The following is a 21503-nucleotide window of genomic DNA, read 5'->3' as shown; positions in this document are numbered from 1 at the left end:
AACTAGAAAGGATCACTTCCCACTCCTTTTATTGATCAAATGCTTGAGAGATTGGCTAACCACCCATATACTGCTTTTAGATGGTTATTCAGGTTTCTTTCAGATTCCCATCCATCCAGACGATCAGGAGAAAACGACGTTCACATGCCCCTACGGAACGTACGCTTACAGGAGAATGCCATTCGGCTTGTGCAATGCGCCAGCAACATTCCAGCGCTGCATGATGTCGATCTTTACTGACCTGATTGAAGACATTATGGAAGTTTTCATGGACGATTTCAGCGTCTATGGAAGCTCCTTTAATGTCTGTTTGTCAAACTTGTGCAGGGTTCTTAAAAGATGTGAGGAGAAACACCTCGTACTCAACTGGGAGAAATGCCACTTCATGGTCACAGACGGGATTGTTCTAGGGCACAAGATCTCCGAGAAAGGAATTGAGGTGGATAAGGCAAAGATCGAAGTGATGATGAGTTTGCAACCACCAACAAACGTGAAGGCCATCAGGAGTTTCTTGGGTCACGCTGGGTTTTACCGACGGTTTATCCAGGATTTCTCAAGGATAGCAAGACCACTCACCAGACTGCTCTGTAAGGAGATCAAGTTCGATTTCGACAGTGAGTGTCTAGCTGCTTTCCACACCATCAAGGGAGCTCTAGTCAGTGCACCTGTTGTGCAACCACCAGACTGGGACCTACCCTTTGAAATCATGACTGATGCAAGTGATTTTGCAGTTGGAGCAGTACTTGGGCAGCGTAAGGACAAGAAACTTCATGTGATCTATTACGCTAGCAAAACTATGGATGAAGCTCAGTGCAGATACGCTACAACTGAGAAAGAGCTTCTGGCTATTGTTTTTGCTTTCGAAAAATTTAGGTCCTACCTAGTGGGATCTAAAGTGATTGTGCACACAGACCATGCTGCTCTTAAGTACCTGCTCAAAAGAAAGATGCGAAACCGAGGTTGTTAAGGTGGATTCTTCTTCTCCAAGAATTTGATCTAGAGATAAAAGATAAGAGAGGTGTCGAGAATGGGGTCGCTGACCATCTGTCCAGAATGAAGATTGAGGACGACACAACTCTTGATGAGGAACACCCAGTTGAACACGTCAACGCGATTGGTCTGTGTTACGCGGAACAATCTCTAAGAACCATGTCAGACTGTTCCAGCATCGCGGAACATCCGAGGAAAGCGCCCGATTGTTCTCACATCTCGAAACATCCTGTCGCCTTGATCCAAAAGCAATATCCTCACCTCCCATGGTTTGCTGAGATTGCTAACTATCTAGCTGCTGAAAAGCCACCACTTAAGTTCACAGGAAACGACAAGAGGAAATTCCTGAGAGAGGCAAGGCGTTATGTTTGGGATGAACCGTTCTTGTACAGACAAGGCAAGGATGGTTTGTTCAGAAGGTGTGTTCCAGAGGCAGATATTCCAGGAATTCTGCACCACTGCCATGGTTCATCTTACGCAGGTCATTTCGCTGCATTCAAAACGGTTTCTAAAGTCCTCCAAGCAGGGTTCTGGTGGCCGACTATGTTCAGGGATGCTCAAGCCTACGTAGCCAGGTGCGATGCATGCCAGCGACTTGGGAACATCAGCAAGAGGAATGAGATGCCTCAGAATTACATTCTAGAGGTTGAGGTATTCGACTGTTGGGGAGTCGATTTCATGGGACCATTCCCTGCGTCCTTCAAGAACGAGTACATCCTTGTCGCCGTTGACTACGTGTCTAAGTGGGTAGAAGCAGTGGCAAGCCCTACGAACGATGCAAAAGTGGCGACTAAGATGTTCAGCTCAATCATATTCCCAAGGTTCGGAGTGCCTAGGGTCGTAATCAGCGATGGTGGAACACACTTCATCAACAAGGCATTTCAGGGCCTTTTAAAAAAGAATGGAGTGAACCACAAGGTGGCAACTGCTTACCATCCACAGACGAGCGGACAGGTTGAGGTGTCCAACAGGGAGATCAAAAGCATCCTGCAGAAAACTGTCAACACATCGCGAAAGGACTGGTCGCTTAAGCTGGACGATGCGCTATGGGCCTACAGAACAGCCTACAAGACGCCGCTAGGAACGACTCCCTACCACCTGGTGTATGGTAAAGCATGTCACCTACCCGTCGAGCTTGAATACAAGGCTGCATGGGCAGTCAAGCTACTGAATTTCGACATCAAGCCAGCAACCGAGAGACGCATGATCCAGATTCATGAACTGGAGGAGATAAGGCACCTCGCCTATGAAAGCTCCAAAATCTACAAAGAGAAAACCAAGGCCTACCATGACAAGAGGATCATTGCCAGACAATTCGAACCAAACGATAAGGTCTTGCTTTTCAATTCGAGGCTGAGATTATTCCCAGGGAAGTTGAAGTCTAGATGGTCCGGGCCTTTCACTGTTAAGGAAGTTCGACCCTACGGAGCAGTTGTGTTATTAGACAAAAAGGGGACGAGTTTGTAGTGAATGGACAGCGCGTCAAGCACTACCTTGCTGACTCCACTATCGCAGAGGGAGAAGAAATTCCCCTAAGCGAGCCCCCATCAGCCTGATCAATTGATCCAAGTCGAGCTAATGACTTTAAACAAGCGCTTGGTGGGAGGCAACCCACTGGTCAGTACATACATTGTCTACATAGTCTGTTCTTTTCCTTTTCTAATTTATTTTGCAGAAAAAGAAAATCGGACTCTTCACTCAGAACAACCAACGGACTGTTCTTCTGTTAGAACAACCCATCGACTGTTCCAGGTAAGTGTTCCGAACAAAAAAAAAAATTAATAAAAAAAAAAAAGAGATAATTTCGGGAACAGTTAGGGTTTTGCCTATTTAAGGCTTCACCCTTCACTTTCCCTTTCAGTCCGCCGTACACTGATCCCCCACTTGCGATTTTCTCTAAACAAACCACCAAATCTTTGATTCTCAACCGTTTTAAGTGGTTTTGCTTCTCATTCGTTTGGAATCTCGAGTTCTCTCTGTTTTTGCAGATCACTTTACCAGTTTCCACAGGTAAGAGGCCCGACAATCCCAACTCGGTTTGCAAATTCATTTTTCTAAACCGCTTTCATAGATCGATTCTTGTTTAACCACTTGATATCGATCTCCCCTCGTGCTGTTAGGGTTGATTTAGAATATGAACACTCTCCTATTTCACGATTGCGATTTGAGTTTGATTTGGTTGAAATTTGTTGAAGTGAACAGCGGTTTGCAGTTCGCACAAGGAGAGATGGGAATACCTCGATTCCATTTCTTCTGTGTGACATAATAGAACTAATGCTTGATCTTGTTTGCCTTGTAGATGGCAAGAACTAAGCAATCCGCCAAGCGAACGAGAGCCACGTGCAGCACGCCACCCCCGCAAGTGCAGCAACAAACGTCCGCCTCCTACCCATGGCCCCGCGAGCAAGAGGGTGAACTGATTGATCTCGACAGCCCATTGCTCCTGGACTTCAATTGCGAGGGGTGGGATAAGGGGACAGCAGCTCGTTACAACGCCCTCCTCCGAGTTGACATGCTACCCACTCGTTTCTGCCACACAGAAACTTTGGCTGATCTTGGGATCGACGAGGATGTATTCGAAACGCTGCACACCCATCGGGATTGCTCCTCTGTGCTACACAACGCACGAGCTCTACCCAGACCTTGTTCGCCAGATGCTCGCCACGGCCACGATCACCTACGAGGATTCCGACGCACCCTCCTACGCCAACTGCTCGTTCTCTTTCATGGCGGATGGAGAGTACTGTCGCTTGTCCCTCGACAAGCTCAATGAAATCTATGAGATGGCCGCTGAACCGAAGGGGGTAGCGGTGGCGAAAAAGTTCTCTCCCTCTAACGCCTTTTGGGACTGCATTGCAAATGGAAACTTCACAGCAGGGAAGGTCTACCAGTCGCAGATTCGGAACCCCGCGCTTCGTGTCATCGCGAAGATCATCTCTGTGCCAAGGATCTGACATCGAAGGTCACCAACGGGGAGCTGCAAACCCTGTACACTGGTATTGAGGATGAAATTCGCGCCTCTGGTTCCGGAATTCCCATTCAAAGGGTTAAGACGAATCCCGGTTTCAACTTCATCACCATGATATGCGAGCGGCGACAGTGCCTTATGCACGGCTCGAAGAAGAAAGACAGGAGCGGCAGCCTGCTCACACCGCTTTTCAAGCATTTCGACATTGATCTCACCAAATACAGCGTCAACAAGGAGGTCCAGTACCTCGACATTAGGTACCTAATGGCGTGCCACATCATGCGAGATGAAGAGACCTACAGCTTTTACGATAAAGCCGGAACTCAGCTATTCACCAAACTGCCTCACCCCGAGATCACCAGGTTCAGCGTGTTTGAGAACATACGGTTTCTTCCTCCCCCCGAGCTCCTTTGCACTGATCCACGTGCTGCGGTCCCTGACGAAGACATGGATGATGTTGAGGACATCACCCCTGAAGCCGACCCATCGTACGACCTAGGAGAGCTCGCCGATGTGACCGATGATCAAGCTTACAGACGCGCTGGATGGTGGACTCGCAGCGAAAGAACAACAGCCTCATGCGGAGGATACTCCACCTCGTCACTGGGGGATGCATTGGAGGGAGCGCCCAGCGCCAGTCTACGACAGATCGACCACCAAGATCCCACCGACCAGGCAAGGAGCCCATGGGAACTGGCCCTTTTTCAGAAGAGGTTCATCGCTCGCGCAACAGGCGATCCTTTGACCCAGCCGAGAGCGGCGAGTCCGACTGAGTCCGCAAGGACTATCCTCTATCCATTGTTCTATCCATCTGAACTTTTTATTTTTATTTTTTATGTTTTATGCTGTGTTGTTTTTGGCTGACCTCAGCTTCATTTCCCAGGGATGGTGTCGATTAAGTCTGGGGGAAGCACTGGGTGCTGAAACTCTTTTTCTTTGTTTCTTTGTTTTTGAGTCAGTCCTTGCGTCATTTTGATGTTTTATCGAGTCAGTTTAGGATCGAGTCAGTTAAAACTCTTGTGGGAATTAGGACCTTGTGATATATTCTTTTAACCACCTCGTGCTCTAACATTCTTATCCAGTGACCTTAGCAGTGATGAAAGAGCCCATACTTGGACCTGGAACACCCTTTGACTCATCTCATTTGACTCTCCAGAAGCTCTCATCCGATCAGGTTACACTGGGTAGACTCAACTCCACCCAACTTGAACCTAATCTTGACTGAAATTCTTCTTGTTATGGGCACTAGATCAGGGAAACGAGACCAACGCTCAGGGCTTCTTATTCTTTTTACCAATCTTGCTGATCCTGAGCGGCTAGCTCATTTTTAGCTAGTTCCAACCTTCTACCTAAACCTTTATTTTCACCCTCATGCACTCTGTTTTTCAATGTCATATGTGCAGATATGTGCAAAGGGGCCGGAGAGGATAGTATTGACACAGCCCCTTACTCGTTGACGCCTGACACTCAGAGAGAAGAGCAAGCAGATTGAGAACAGTCGACAAGATCAATCCTTAAAGAAAGGAACAGTCGAAGGCGCATGGAACAATGGCACCCCGTGAGAAACAGAGGATAGACCCCCAGCGGCTGCAAAACATTCGTCCTGATACCTCCCTCCATCTCCACTCAAAAAAAAAAAAAAAAAAAAAAAAAACCGAATGCTTTAATTTATTTATGATGGAGAGGGTAGATTCGAGATGCATGCTGCTGGAAAAGGGTGAGCAAGAAGTGGGCGCAGATTTTGGAGGAATAAAAAGAAGTCAAGAGCTGGAGAACAGTGGCACGATTGATCCACATTGTAGAACAATCTAATCCGTGAGGCAGAGATGAGTAAGGGTTGTGGGCTTCAACAGATCCGTCCTCTCTTGCTATTTTGCGCGATATCCTGCATGCACTCAAACACGGTAACCCTTAAACACTCTCAGCTCCACCGTAAAACAGCCTATTCCTTATCAACCCGTCTACCCTGAATAGTGCTTGTAATGAGAAGCTCACGCTGTTCTTAAATGATTCTTAAAGGAGTTTTGTCTCGATAGTGCAACCTTTTCAGGTATGAGATACAGAGTACGGAGCTGATCTTCGAACAGCAATCGTGGGGTGTTCTGGTAAGGGTGTGCGATCTGATTCTACAGCTTGTATGGTTCAGAGATGTGTGGTAAGAGCATGGTTATTCAGACAAAGCGAGTTCCCGCTCCTTCAAACCTTTCTCCCTGCTCTTGAGGCTTGGTCTTGTTCGAGGACAAACAAGGATCTAAGTCTGGGGGAATTGATATGTGGTGTTTTGTATACCAATACATGTGCACTTTGAGCTCATTTTCAGTCCTAATTCGTGTTTAATTTACATCATTCTAGGTTGGGAACAGGTGAAAGAGTAAAGGAGAGAGTTTCAGGAAGTCTGATGCTGTTTCGAAGGATTCAACGTGGAACAGTCATTTAGAACAACCCAAGGGTTGCTCCTGAAGAGATCAAGCATTAGACTGCTCCCGCTCATTAAGGAAACTTCCTATTCTGGAGTTTGCCCTAGTTTCGACTTTCTCTTTCTCTTATTCTCCTATCACCAGCGCCTCCCTATAAAAGGGGAGGCTATCGTTTTCTTAAAGGACACACGAGTTTTACAAGAAACCTAGATTACTCTTTTGGATTTTTACGCAACTTGTAAGGGAAAAGGCTCCATCTCTCATTCTCACGAGAAGATTACCCTGAACCCTTTGTCTTTTTACTTATTTTATATGCAGTATTATTCAGGAATCTTGCTTGTGTCATCCTGCTTTATGATTGAGTAGTAGGCAAAGCTTGCTTAGGGTTGTAGGGTGTTAGCCGCATGAACTGAACACAAATAAGTGATCTCAACTATCTTCATTCATATTGATCTTACTGCCTGCATTGAACTGATCACTTAATGTTGGATCTATGATTTAATCCTCTAGCTAACCGTTAGGAGATAAGTCGACCTATATTGAATGAGCTTAGTATCCCTAATCAGCGAGAGTAGATATTAGGGTATTAAGTGAACTAATCAGATCTCGCATCTAAAGCTTGCTTTCGCGTCTTGTTCCAAGCGAGAGCTTAGGATTCAAGACCGACTCGCATAGGGAATAAGATCACGATAGTGAGTTGTTCCAGCTGAGTGATCTGAGTTCTAGATCGCATTTCATCGCACTTGAATAGTTGTTCAGTTCTGCAAGTAACATCCGATTATTGACCCTAAGCCAGCTTCATTTAAATTGAATTCAAATTACCTAGGCATTCTTGTTACTTTTGTCGCAATTAATTCTCAAAACCCACTTGTTTCTCAGCTTGACATTGAACTCATAAGAGTAAAGAGTAAACTGGTCCTCTGGATTGAATCTCAAATATTACAATTACCACTGTTAACTTGACAGTAGCAAGGATTCATTTTTAGTGTATCAAGTTTTGTCGCAAACTAACTTGAGGGGTTTTTACCCAAATGAAACTTACTTGAGGGGTTTTTATGTTAAAATCCCTTAATAATTTAATAACTTTGAATATTACCAGCCAAAATGAAGAAATTCATTTTCTAAATAAGTGATTATTTGGAAGAGAAAATAAGTTCAAAATACTGCAACAGTTAGTTAGCCTTAAGAACAGCGCAAAGTATTACTCTAAGTACCATTAATAGCAAATTCCATTTCTTGTATAAGCATAAATGTTACAGTAAAACGTAATAATAAAAATACAATAGACAAAGAGCCAAAGCTTTTAAAAGCAGTTGACTAATTTATTGTAATCTGTTTTAAACAAGAGAGAAAGAGTCTGATCCATGGCTGCAGCTAGAGAGTTTATCATATGTTGCCTCTTATCACTTCTTTTGTGCACTTCTTTCATGCGAGTCGTGTCTAGTGTTGCGGACGTCAGCAGAGGAGGATGTGGCGGCGGCGATGGAAGTCTCCGGGACGATAATGAGCGGTGTTTGGAGGAGGTCAAAGATGACGATGATGATGACGTGGATAATGTTTACAAAGTGATTAACAAGATGAGGATATATGCTTGAATCTTGATCATGCATGGTTGCATCAGTTCATTATATAGTCATACTTTTCTTTTTTTTTGTTTAAATTTTATTTTCTCAAGTTTGTTTCTTTTTTTTTTCTGTGGTCGATTCTTCTGTACTCTTTTTTGTAAAAGATTCTTCTGTATTTTTCTTAATTTAATTATGTCTTTCATCTTAAACTTGAGATAACTACTTTAGAGCTTCTCCAACGGCAAGTTCTAGACAATTATATAACCAAATAAAAATATAGAAAAGGAGGAAAGAGAAATTACTTAGGTTCTCTGAACCAATATTTTAGCAATTATGTGAGGTTTTCATTATTAGTCAATATTTATGTAAAGCAATTAAAATTAAATACACAACCACAACACATTTAAATATAAGTTTTATTTTTTATTTTTAAGAATCTTAAATTTGCATCCCACCGATGGGGTTGCTCTTAGGAACAAAACAGAACACATGAAATTAACATTCCGTGATAGTTTTCTTCTTTTTATTATTAGTTCGTGTATGCAGGCAGACTCATGCCCTCACAAAGACACAAATACAATTTTTTTTCTGAAGACAAAAATACATAGAAAAAAATATATGGAGATCATCACCATGTCAACTTTGTATTCATCGCACACTGCATAGTTTTTTCAATTTTTTTTTGCCAAATCCATATTATTTAAACTACATAAATATATGATTAGCTGAAGCTTGACGTTAACCGAAAAGATAGTAGATCAATGATCATATCACTTTCACAATTTCTTCAGATATCGCTCGCGTAGCTTAGACGCCAGTTATTAGGATCCAAATACTCAGTGTCGAACAGCTTGGGAGCATATCCTTTCTCACGATGGTCTTCGAAGTAGCATTTGTGGAGAGACTCTTTGGAATCAAGAAACTCGCTTAGCCATTTTCCAGATGACCTCATGTGTCGTTTCAAGTTATCATCGTAATCTACGTAATACAGTCCGAACCTCATTTTATACCCTCTCTCCCACTCGAAGTTGTCCATTAACGACCATATGTAGTAACCCTTTAATCTCACATTGTGCAGCCTGTGAATCATCCATCACATGTGTGATATAAAAGTATTTTTCTATGTCTTTAGTTAATTTTTATAAAAGTATTTTTAGTAAGCATATTAGTTAGTGATATATTCGTATATACCTGATGGCTTTACCCATGATTAAGATGTGACTCTTAATAAACTCTTTTCTCCCGTAGTCGTTTGTGGCTTCGGCTACGGTCTTGGTTCCATTGTCGATTTCGTCCATCCCTACCAATTTAATTTTAATCAGAATTTTTTTTTTACAAAAAAAAAAAGCCAACACCATCACAATGTTTAGTGATTACTCAGTCACATACATGCACACATGTGCATATGAGTATGTATTTATATATTGTTAGTTGGGTTACCATTCTCCATAATATAAATTTCTGGATTCTTGTATTCGTCTTGGATATGTCTCAAGAGATTCATCAAACCCGCTGGATATATCACTATCCCCATTGAAGTTGTCTGCAGATTAAACAAGACATAGTATATAGGTTGTTAACTGATCATTTTCATTAAAAAATACTTTCGAAAACCATAAAGAAATACTTGACAGATTTTTTCACAGTCAATTAAAATCCATAATCTACATATAATGTACTCATGTGTAATGTCATACCTTGAGATGTGGTGAATGGTTTTGCTCAGCTGCAGGAACCAAAAAACACAAATTTTCATATATATAGTAATTTTCATATATATATATACTATATATATAGACAAAGCCGTGCGATTAAAGAATAAATAATAAAATATATTAGTAAAATAAAAATATAAAATAATATAAAGTACTAATATATGAAAACTAAATTAACAAACAAAATAGTAATTATAAAACAATAATTAATTTTATTTTGTAAAAAGCACTCATTCTTTCAATGTTTCTTATGCCATACTCAAACAAAAGTAAACTTTTATCAACTTTAATTTTAAAAGTATTTCAGAAAATGCATCAAAAACTATAATTTCAATCATTCTAATTACTCTAATTCTTTAATAACTAATAATTAAAAAGGAAAAATGTTGTCAAATAGTTTTAATCACGTTTTATAGTAAAATTAGCATACATGGAAAAATTCCCAAAAGAGCATTTATTTAAATATAATGTAAATATATTTCATATTTGAGTTTAAGATTTAGTTATTAAGGTTTCCGGTTTAGTATTCAGAGAGTGGAGGTGGGATTGAGATTTAAGAATTATATATAATTAGTTTTCTCTATTTTGGAAATTTATATCAGTAATATTATTTTGAAATAAATTTTTAAAAATGTTTTTTTTTTTGTAAATTTGCCTACTAATCATCTACCTATTTGTTACTTAGTACATTATAACTCAATGTTTTATTTATCCTAATTACCAAAGTGCTTTCATCATATAAACTATGTTTTATAATTATATATTATACTACCATTAATCTTTATATAAGACTAGTACTAGCCGTAGAAGAGCTTTCGACCTAAAACTAATTGGTGATAAGTGGATTGACTCATCTATCTATTTTATATATTACTAATGATCTCTTCCAATTTCCGATGTGAGACCTTTGTCTCTAATACGCCTCCTCGAGATGATGGCTCTTTAAGCGTCAATTTCGGAATGCTTAGGCAAGGATCGATGGACCGACTTTGGATTGGATCAATAATGGATCGGGTTGGATTGTTTGGATCGGGCTCTGATACCATGTTAAAATAGATGAGCTTCCAACCTAAAACCAATTAGTTATAAGTAGATTGACTCATCTATCTTATATATTACTAAGGATCTCTTCTAATTTTCGACGTGGGACCTTTGTCCATAATACTAAAACTAGGTTATGCCTTATTTTTTGAAAAAAAAAATATTGCTATCATAGGCGTAAGTTTCTTTTCTTCCTATCGAGGCACTGTTCCGTAAATAGAGAGAACAGATTATTTTATTATGCACAAAAATGAAAATGGATAAAAAGTACCTGATAATTTTGCGCCTACGTCGTTGGTATAACTAAGCTCCTATGCATTGATATTGGTGAGAGGGGTAGTGAAAAATGCACCATAGTAATTTAATCCGACAAAGTCCAAAGATTTTTTTAGTTTCTCAGATTCTTCTTTGGTAAATTCAGGCAATCGGACGTTTACATCTTTTTGCATTACCGTTGGATAATGTCCATATGTGAGAGGGCGAAGAAACCTGCACATTCGTACGTAGTTAAGAAAGCAATATGTATGTCCAATATCTTATACATAATCAAACATTACATTAATCAAATCATGAATACATATCAGGGTTGGCAAACAAAATAGAAACGCACCATCCGAGTTGGTACTCGAGGGCGCTCGTCTTGCGTACTCAACATCTTTACCAGAATTTGGATCTTTAGGCTCGTACCAGTGAGATACCAACACTATTCCAATCTTTCCTCCGTTCTCTTGGCACTATATTTCCAAACGTAGCAAGGAAATCATGGAACTATTATTTATAGGGTTTAGGATTAAATATATGAAAATTTCTAGCACTAACCTTGACGCATTTTCGGAATTCTTCAACAGCAGCAAGATGAGAAAGGATCTGGTTATGAGTAACTTTGTAAGGCTCTTCGGATGAATCTCCTGAAGGACATTTGAGGACTTCAAATGGAGAGCACCGTCCTGGCGCTTTCTTGCCTTTTGAATAACCAGCAACACTATATACCGATGGCTCGTTAAATGTTGCCCAGTTCTTCACCCTATCTCCGAAATTCTCAAAGCAGAATTTCGCAAACTCCCGGAAATCCTCTCTACATTAAAATTAATTTGTAAGCATTGGTTACAAGAAATAATCAAATAGTTGGAAATTGTTTTTTTTTTCTTTTTGGCATATAAAAATACATTTTGAAGTTTCTTTACATGCAAAATTACTTACACAATTCTTTCGTCTAAAAAACCACCATACTCCACTTCTAGAGCAAATGGGGATTCCCAGTGAAACAGAGTAATAGAAGGCTGAATCTCTGTTAATTATTATTACAAAATCTTTACTATAAGAGAAGTTGAAATAACTAGGTAAAACATTTAAGAGCATGACTTAATTAAGTTATAAGGTTTTCAACCATTGGCTATAAGTTCATCTATAAGATCGTTGTAGAACTGCACCCCCTCCTTGTTTACACCTTTCCTTACACTTCCATCTGAGAATTGATATATGCGTGAAGTTAGAAGCTAACATTACCTCTTTTCAAATTTACATTTAGATTCTAATTAATAGTATGTGGTTTGGTTAAATGATTACAAGGAAGAATGCGAAGGACTTACGAGGGAAGATTCTGGTCCATGAGATTGAAAATCTGAACCCATTCGTTTTCAATTCCTTCATTAATTTTATATCATCCTATATAATATCACATCCCACGCAATCCTTTCAATATAGACATGAAATAATATATACTACTATTTAATACACATTGGAATTTTTATTTTATAAAACCAGTAAACACATTGTAACAATGACGTACCTTGTACCGGGTATAAAAGTCGACTCCCATATCTGCATCATCCCCATGTTCAACCTTGTCTGAAAGATATGACAATAGCGGTGATTCATTGTTTATGAAGGATTTAGTAATGTAATTTGGTGATTTAAAATTAACATAAAAACAAAATGTGTTAGACTAAGTTATCAAAATAAAAGAAACTATTTCAATGATTTCAACTCTAAGTCCCTAACCATTTGTCGGCCAAAACAAAAGCTAACCATTTCAGATACATATGAAATAGTACAATAGACGATATAAGACATGTTTTGATCCAAAAAAAAAAAGACATGTTTGTTTTTCTTGATTTTGTTAGATTTCGAATTTTATAATCACTTTCTAAGGATATTTTCAATCATGACACCAATTTTAGTGTTAAAATTACGTTAAATTTGATGTTTGATGTCATACTTTTTTTTTGTCAAATCCAACCATAAAATTAAATATTACACCAAAAGTACTATTATATATTATTTGATGTTTTTACTTTTAATTTGTTTTAAGTTTTATTATTTTTAATTGATAAATAATTATTTTATCACATTTAAATATTATGTTTTTTTAATTTTATGTTTATAAAAATTATTTACATTTATATTTTAATTTTAAGATTAGTATTCTTTTATGTATTTATTTATATTAAAAATTACAAACTATTAATTATGAAAAGCACATAAATAATAATATGTTTAGTTCATTTTTAATATGCATTTAATCTTATCCAGTGTATATTATTAATTTATATATTTTATAAAATATTAACTAAAATTTTATATTATTAAAAATAAAATATAAAAGTTCTATGATATTTATTTTTTACGATATAAAGTAAATGATAATAATAATTTACTGATTACTTACTTGAAATAAAATTAAAAAAAATTTGATTATGTAGAAATATTAAAAATAATATAATAAAAATTAGTTACAAATTTGAAACAATTAATAATAATAATTGAAATATATTATTAAATGAAATATAATAAAATATGTATATTAGATATTTGGTATGGTGAATTGTAACACTATTCAGTCTACACCAAATTTGGTGGGATGATGTCATTTTGGTGTCTTATTGAAGATGCAATTACACCATTTTGGTGTCCTATTAGAATTGGCCTAAGTAATAGAAAACCGTACTTTATACCAGGAAACATGTGTTTCTTGACAAAAAAAAATACCAGGAAACATGTGTGTAAATTCATCCCATCTTGTGAAGCCTCTCCCAGATCCTTTTTTAGCACCTTCAACCTATAACTCGGAACACATAAAAAATGATAAGATTAATTTATCAATGTTGTAATTAATGGATGTCATTATATTATGTTTAAGATATCATCAAAGGTATACTGACTTGAAATGCAGAAACGGCTGTTCCAAAGATGAAATCTTTGGGGAAATCATGCTTGTGGATTTCGAACTCGAGATCCTCATCGCTTGGTTGAGGCCTAGCTTCAGCGTTGAAGCTAAGGGTACTCTTAAGGGCTAAAACCCCTAGGAATAAAGTGAGAGTAGTGGTAGCCATTATATTATATGAGTGGGTTTCTTGTGAATGTTATGGTTCGTCTACTTCCCAAGCCGTCTTCTATTTATAGAAAAGAAGCCTCAAGTGTATTCTGATAAAAGGGCAGCTTCAAGTGTTGCATTGAGTTAAAGGGAACACTTAATTAGTCAGTATCCGTAGTTTTATTTAGTTGTAAGTCACATGATCCCTTACTTATTAATACAGAAGCATTTAAAAAGAAAAACCTTTATTTTGTAAATTATTTACAAGACTGCCATTTTGCTGATGTGTCGAGCTTACAGTCCTTCTCACTCAAGTTATTTGAAAACCCTTTCATTACTAGAAGATTTACAACTAATGCCACTGGCCTAAATAATATCAACCGACGTGATTTACTAAAATAAAGCGATAGTTTAATGTTCACACTTACTAACCGCAATTGATTAAAGGGATCCCTTGATTAAAACATACCAAATAATTTGATCAAACCAATGCCATTGTCAACTAACGGTGTGCTCCATGCATCCATATTACATGTCGTACCTACAATATCACAATTTGATTTTTGATCAAACTCAGAGCCATTTAGAACGATAGAGCACTTAAAAACTAGGGATCATATTCGAAAGCTTTAACGAACGTGGTACAAAACACGTTCCTTTAATTTACTACTGTAAGGGTCTTATGTGACAGAGCTCCATGATTCTGTTGCCCACTGTTTCAGCCATTTTTTTTATGAACTACTCTGGTCTGGGTAGTTCATAAATCTCTTAATCTCCTGGCTCTGCTCTTATTTTTCACCATGAGGTGACTATCCCAATTTAAAATGTGAAAGCTTTAAAAAAAACTATTTAGCTGAACTATGAACTAATTGCATGGATTACTTTAAACCAATTTGACCCGATGTTTGATTTGGTTATTGATTTTTAACAGATGTCTACTTTAGATTTTCCATGAACAAATATGTTCTAAGGGGTACATACATGATCTATGGGATATGGTAATGAGATTCATAACTCTCACGAAAGGAACGATGTATTAATGTGAAAAATGTGTAAATATTAAATTTTATAACCGGTATTGAATTATTCAGAAATTTTCAACATTTGGAATGTTAAATAAATAAGTAAACCATGGTTGCCTAACTCAACATTATATTTAATCATATCATTAGATGCCATGTATAAGTGAAAGTTTCCTCTATTGTTATTTCTAATTATGAATCATTTAGGCCGAAATTTACTCCTTAATGTAAGAAATATTTGCATATTAACTGCTAAGAAATGACGCCTAGCTTTCTCATCAAGGCTCAAGAGTACTATATATACACTCAATTCTCGGCCTGTAAAGACCACAAATACTAGAAACCTTAAGACCTATCATGCAAAGAAACAAGAAGCTTTTCTATTTTTTCTACTTTCAGTTACAATTATGTCATATTATTATCAACGTTTTTGAATTCAAAAAGCTATGTTCTTTAGGCAATTCGATTTGCTAAATAAATATGTACCCCGACGCATTTAAAATCTTATCGAACATGCTCTCTATCCAAATACTAAGCATGTGGTTTGTGTTACGTGTTTTAAAATTTACTAACTCTACACAATTGTTATTCTTTATTATTGGTTTTATTAATTCACAATTTTTTTATGTAACCGTGAGAACTTTCGATAAAATAAAATAATATGTTTACCCTGCGCAAGGCGCAGGTCTCAACCTAGTTAGTCATTATTCCTAATTCTATTATCACTTTCCGTACTGGAAAATTATCATGTTGCAAGTCGTAGATCGTAGATCGCACGACACGTAAACGAATATAATCTTAGTCGCAGATCGCTACGAACATGACCAATATGCTTAGTAAACTAATTACAATTCATCGGCCACAAATATTAGAAACTTGTTTGACTATTTTTCTCAATGAAATAAAAACTGACCAAATGAAAGAATTTATAGTTTGCTGTGAATCAAATTTATGAAATTTTCAAGTTGTGTCATTGTCCAATAAACAATACGAAATGCCTTTAATGACTTTTAAAAGGTTACTATAATACTTTGCTCAAAGCTTTAGCATTTTATTATTCCAATCGTATCTAGAAGTTTTTTTCCAAGATAGTTACATATGAAGAAATAAAAAGGTGAATTGGTGAGATAATCATCATAAGAAAAATATTTAATAAAATAACCATGTAAATATTTTCTAGAGAAAAATTTGATATTTTTGCACATGTTTAGACCTTTCGTTCTTCCAACAAGCATGAGTGATTTTTGATCAAAACTAACGCAATATATTATACTATATTTATTAACCCGATTCATATCAATATCATATCAGCACATTCAAAAATGAAACAGAAAGAAAAAGAATGAAAAAGGAAGAAAGAACCAAAATAAGAGAGAAACTGATAAAGATAAAAGAGGAGAGGAGACATATGAAAAAGAACAAATGAAGAATGGGAGGAAAAGATGAGATAAATGAGAAAGAACTAATAATGTTATTTTGGATAGTGGGGAAGGTCATGTCCACGTTCCGGGTCACGTCTTTTTTTTTTTTGGATTTAAGCTTTCTACACAAAACAAATAGTGTAATTTTGGATAGTGGGAAGATCACGTCCATGTCACGTCTTTTTCTGGGTTTAAGCTTTTTCTTTAGAGGAATTGCACTGTATAATAATTAAACAAATTATATTTTATTATCTAATTAAAAAAAATCTGTCCACAATATTCAATATTTTTTTTATCATATATACCAAAATGCCATTCAAAAATAACCTGTTAACTGTTTTTTTTCTTTATTTCAAATCTATATTTTTTTAATCACCACCATCTATACAATCGGCACTACTATCACCATCAATTGTTTCATTATCTCCACCGTATTTTTTTTTTGCTGCAGTCCCTCTCATTCTCTGCTGCGGTTACATGTACCATTTCCACCGGTGTCATCATATACATTTATCTTCTACAGCGTGAGTGACTCAAAACTGATCGAAAAAGATGAGTAGGTTTTATTTACTATGTTCTATTCTATAATATGCATATATAATAGATATATGTATTATGTTTGTTCTATTTATATTACGTAACACAATATATTTTGTTATTATAATATTTTATCGTGTTTCATTTTATTTGACAATTACTAAAAAATATTTTTTTTTGAAATATAATTTGTAATTTTCTTAAGTTCTAACCATCTTTATATATTCCGGTTCGGATATGTTTTATTAACATTTTTACATAAACAAATTTACATTTTGAATCTCGGAAAGTGTGATTTGTTATTACATATGCAGATTAGTAATGAGAAACTTACAAAAGAATAAATATGTGCAAAATAGAACTATTTGGTATGAATTTTTATATAGTGGTTGGTAAGATTATTGTTGTAATAATTCTTAATAGAATAGTGATAGATCAAGGGCATTTCCAACCACAACACCAAATTTAGTGTTGAAATTACACCAAATTTGGTGTTTTGCTGTCAAAGTTTATATTCCATCTCCAACCAATACACCAAATTCATTTTTTTATTACTTAATATTACAAACTTTTTAATTTTGATAATTTAGTACATTAAGTATTGGGGAAATTTTATGTTTACTACTTCTGAAAATAACTTGTTCACTGAGTAACAAAAAACTCTTATGATCTTGTTATCCATATATATATATAATAAATCATTATTTAAATAAATAAATAAAAATAAATAAATAAAATAAATAAAATAAAATAAAATATTTTTTCAAATTTGAACTTTTTTATAATTTCTTTTTTATTTCTTTTTCAAAATTTTGTTTTTGAAAATCGAAAAATATGTTTGAAACTATTGTTAATTTTTTTAAAGTATTTATTTATATATTTATTCGAATCTTAAATTTCACATTCCAAAAACCCTACCACACTCCTTAACTATAAACTATAAGGGGTATAAGTGTCTTTTACCATTCATTAAAAGTATAGGTAAAAGTGATTACTGTAAACATGAAAAGTGATACTATGAATGTGATATCTGTGGTAATTTTTCTTAGGTATTTATGATTAATTATATTGATCACATATAAGTTTATATTTATTTATTAGAATTCAGTAATTTTATCTTTTTGTTAATTTATATATGTTATTTTTGTTTTAATTAATTTGTATACTTTATTTATTTTATTTAAAATTAGTCAAAATTAAAGTTTTACACATTTAAAATGAAAAGCATTTTTATTTTGTTACAATTTAATGTAACTGATAACTCATTTTATTATATTATTAATTAAAAATATAAATACAATATTATTTTAATTTTTTAGTCGTATGAAAATTAAATAAAAATGCAATATATATGATATATTCATTTTAACTATAAGTTAAAACTAATTAATAAAACTAATCTATCTATAACTAAATATAAAGTAATAAAATATATTATTTAAATATTTGGTGTGATGAAGGTGTAACAGTATTCATTCTACACCAAATTTGGTGGGATGGTGTAATTTTTAGTGTCCTATTGGAGATGATATTACACCAAATTTGGTGTTTTAGTGTCCTATTGGAGTTTGGCATTAAATAATTTCTTTGAATAGTCACATCCTATGTGATTACTTGGAAGAGAAAATAAGTTCAAATACTGCAACAGCTAGTTAGCCTTAAACCAGCGCAAATGACTCTAAATACCATTAATATCAAATTCCATTTCTTATAATAAGCATAAATGTAAAAGAAATACGTAACCAACGAATACAATAAAGAAATAACCAAAACCTTTTTAAAAGCAGTTCGACTAATCTATTGCGTTAGAGAAGAGAGTGACAAAGTGTCTGATCCATGGCTGGATCTAGAGAATTTATCATGAGAACATTACATCTTGGGTTACTTTGTTGTGGGTCTTTAACATGTTTAGGTACTTTCTGCTGGAGGTGTACTTTATGTCTACCTTTTGTATTTTTGTTCCTTAAATATCCCTTTTGAAATGAGAGTTAAAATCTGGTCAAACAAAAAGTAAACACTAATTAGTCTTTTTCTGTTACAATTAATTGGTAAGTTTATTGAGTAGTGGGATTTGTTTGAAACCGTTAAATTAAAGTATGTTAAACTCAATCGTTCGGTAAATTAAGCAGGCTAACACAATTGTTTTGTGGTCAGATATATGTGGTCAAGGATGGTAGATGCAAAATATTAACTTTAATTTTATTACCTTGAATCGCCTTAAGTAGGTCATTGAGGTCATTGTTAGGGTTATGGTCTAGGTAGAATGGTTGTGGGAGACAAATGTATGGTTATGGATGAGATTACGATGGATGTGGTCAATGGATAGGTATGGTTATGGATGGGATTACGATGGGATTACGATGGATGGGTTAGGATGGAAGTGGTCTTGGAAGAGGTCAGAATTAAGATGGTTGTGACCATGTCTCAAAAGTAGAGTGGATGTGGAGTAGACGCTTGTTTCTGGGATAGTTGTGGATAGAATGAAGTTAGGTTATAATGGTTGTGGTCATGGCTCAAGTTAGAGTGGATGTGGTCAACCATTTTCTGGGAAACTTGGTCAACCATTTTCTGGGAAACTTGTTTGTTTCAAAGAGCCTTGCGACCAACAATTATCTAGTCCAAAAGATTCTCTGACAACTAAACAAAAAAAGAAGATCTTGATTAATAAGAAAATTAGGATTTGGAACACATAAGGAGTAAAATTAGAAGGTAGTGAAAAGTGTAGAGAGTTAATACCTTTCAACGACAGATTTATCGAGTTCATAGTTACAAATGTCATAAAGGACCAGATCAGAATTTGCGACAAGATATATGCCATTGCCACAAAAGAAGAAAAAAATATGAACATGCTGAAGTTGAAATGAGAATTAATATAATGAAATCAAAGTTGATTTTTTCGGTTTTGTTGAAGAATCTTGTAAGCATCAACCATGAAAAAAAAATTGAGATGGAGAAGAAAAGAGAGAGAAAAGAATAAAGTGTAAGAGATAATGGATAAGATGAAATAAGAGGTTGAGAATGTAACCAAACCACGTATTCTTAATTTTTTAAGTCATAAGGGCTTTTTAGAGAATTTACAAGCACAAAGTACTTCACATGTTGAAAGTATGTCTATGTGTAAATAGAGAAGTGAAAAGTATGTCTAGATGTAAAATTTTCATTTATCATATGTTGCCTCTTAACACTTCTTTTGTGCACTTCTTTCATGAGAGTCTAGTACTGCGGATGTCAACAGAGGAAGATGTGGCCGCGGAGATGGCAGTCTCCGGGACGATAATGAGCGGTGTGTGGAGCAGGTCAAAGATGACGTGGATGATGTTTGCTAAGTGATTAACAAGATGCGGATATATGCTTGACCACGACCATGCTTCGTCATCTATACTATTAAAAGCAAAATACTTCATAGGTTTTTCTCTTTTAACACTATAATTACAATTCTGTGCCATCAAAAAAAATATTCTTAGGGTTCGAATGGTAAAAGCAGTTCAAGTGGTGCAGATCAAACAGATCATGCAGACCAAACAGATCAATAGCAGATCATGTGGGAGAAAGACAGATCAAGTAGATCAACGGTTGGACTAGTCCAACTAGATTTTAAATTTTTAATTTATATTAAGTTAAGTAATTTTATATATATAAGTATAGCTACAAAATTATTCTAATGCAATTTTATCATTGTTAGAATCTAAAATGATATCAAAAAAAAAATAAAATGATATAAAATATGACAAAATCAATTTATTTAAATGGTTATTAGAAAACATATGAAATTTTTATGATTTTTATAAAATTACAATTTTTAACTTAATTAAAAACCCGCTTTTAATATCGAACCAGATCATGATTTTAGAAGATTATTAAATATATTAATAATTGGTAATAAAATCATTTATTGGTCAAAAAGGAAAAAAAGTAGGAGAACATCACTAAATAGTAGTGGACAAAACTGCATCACCAAATAAATTTTAAAAACAGAAAATGGTGAATGAGTGTAGTTTTCCTACAACAACAGATGATCTGCATTTTTTATGCCTCTCATTCATAACCTTACACTATGATGGAAGGTGTTTCAAAAAAAAAAAATACAATGATGGGACCCGTTAAAATGTTAAAACAAAGAAAACAAAAAATGAAAAAATACATGGGATCCACCTCAAAATTTAACGCTGGAGAAAAAAAAAACAAATGGATCAATAAATCTATAATTAATGTTGGCTGGAAAAAGGAAAATTAACCTAGTATATTCACCTCTAGTAATAAGATCAGTAAGTATAAACAATACGAAAACTATAAAATTCACTGTCTAATTTTTATACTCGTAAAACAATTTCTATGAGTAAATACATTTTTTATATCATGTCCAATATAGAAGTATATTTTAAATACATAAAAAATCAACAAAATTGTAAATAGATTAGACTATCTTATACAAATATACATAATCTTATAATTAACAAAATTTAACCAAAATTTTAGTTATATTTTCATACATTTTGTTCGTTTTAATTTATTTT

General features: G+C 35.1%; 1 protein-coding gene and 1 pseudogene across 1 annotated transcript; one reads left to right on the top strand and one right to left on the bottom strand.

Annotated features, from left to right (window-relative positions):
- Positions 1–4858: 4858 nt before the first annotated feature.
- On the top strand, positions 4859–8218 carry LOC103867597 (protein RALF-like 17). The gene has a single exon (XM_033291855.1). It carries the CDS (start codon positions 7740–7742, stop codon positions 7968–7970), a length of 231 nt encoding a protein of 76 aa, XP_033147746.1. The 5' UTR covers positions 4859–7739; the 3' UTR covers positions 7971–8218.
- A 327-nt stretch (positions 8219–8545) lies between these two features.
- LOC103867600 lies at positions 8546–21362 on the bottom strand (annotated as a pseudogene).
- Positions 21363–21503: the final 141 nt, after the last annotated feature.

Source organism: Brassica rapa, chromosome A05 (genome assembly GCF_000309985.2).
Source record: "Brassica rapa cultivar Chiifu-401-42 chromosome A05, CAAS_Brap_v3.01, whole genome shotgun sequence".
NCBI lineage: Eukaryota > Viridiplantae > Streptophyta > Magnoliopsida > Brassicales > Brassicaceae > Brassica > Brassica rapa.
This window is presented reverse-complemented; position numbering and strand designations above follow the sequence as displayed.

Coding starts and splice junctions, on each gene's coding strand:
- LOC103867597 (XM_033291855.1), top strand. CDS start 7,740: ATGGCTGCAGCTAGAGAGTTTATCATATGTTGCCTCTTATCACTTCTT.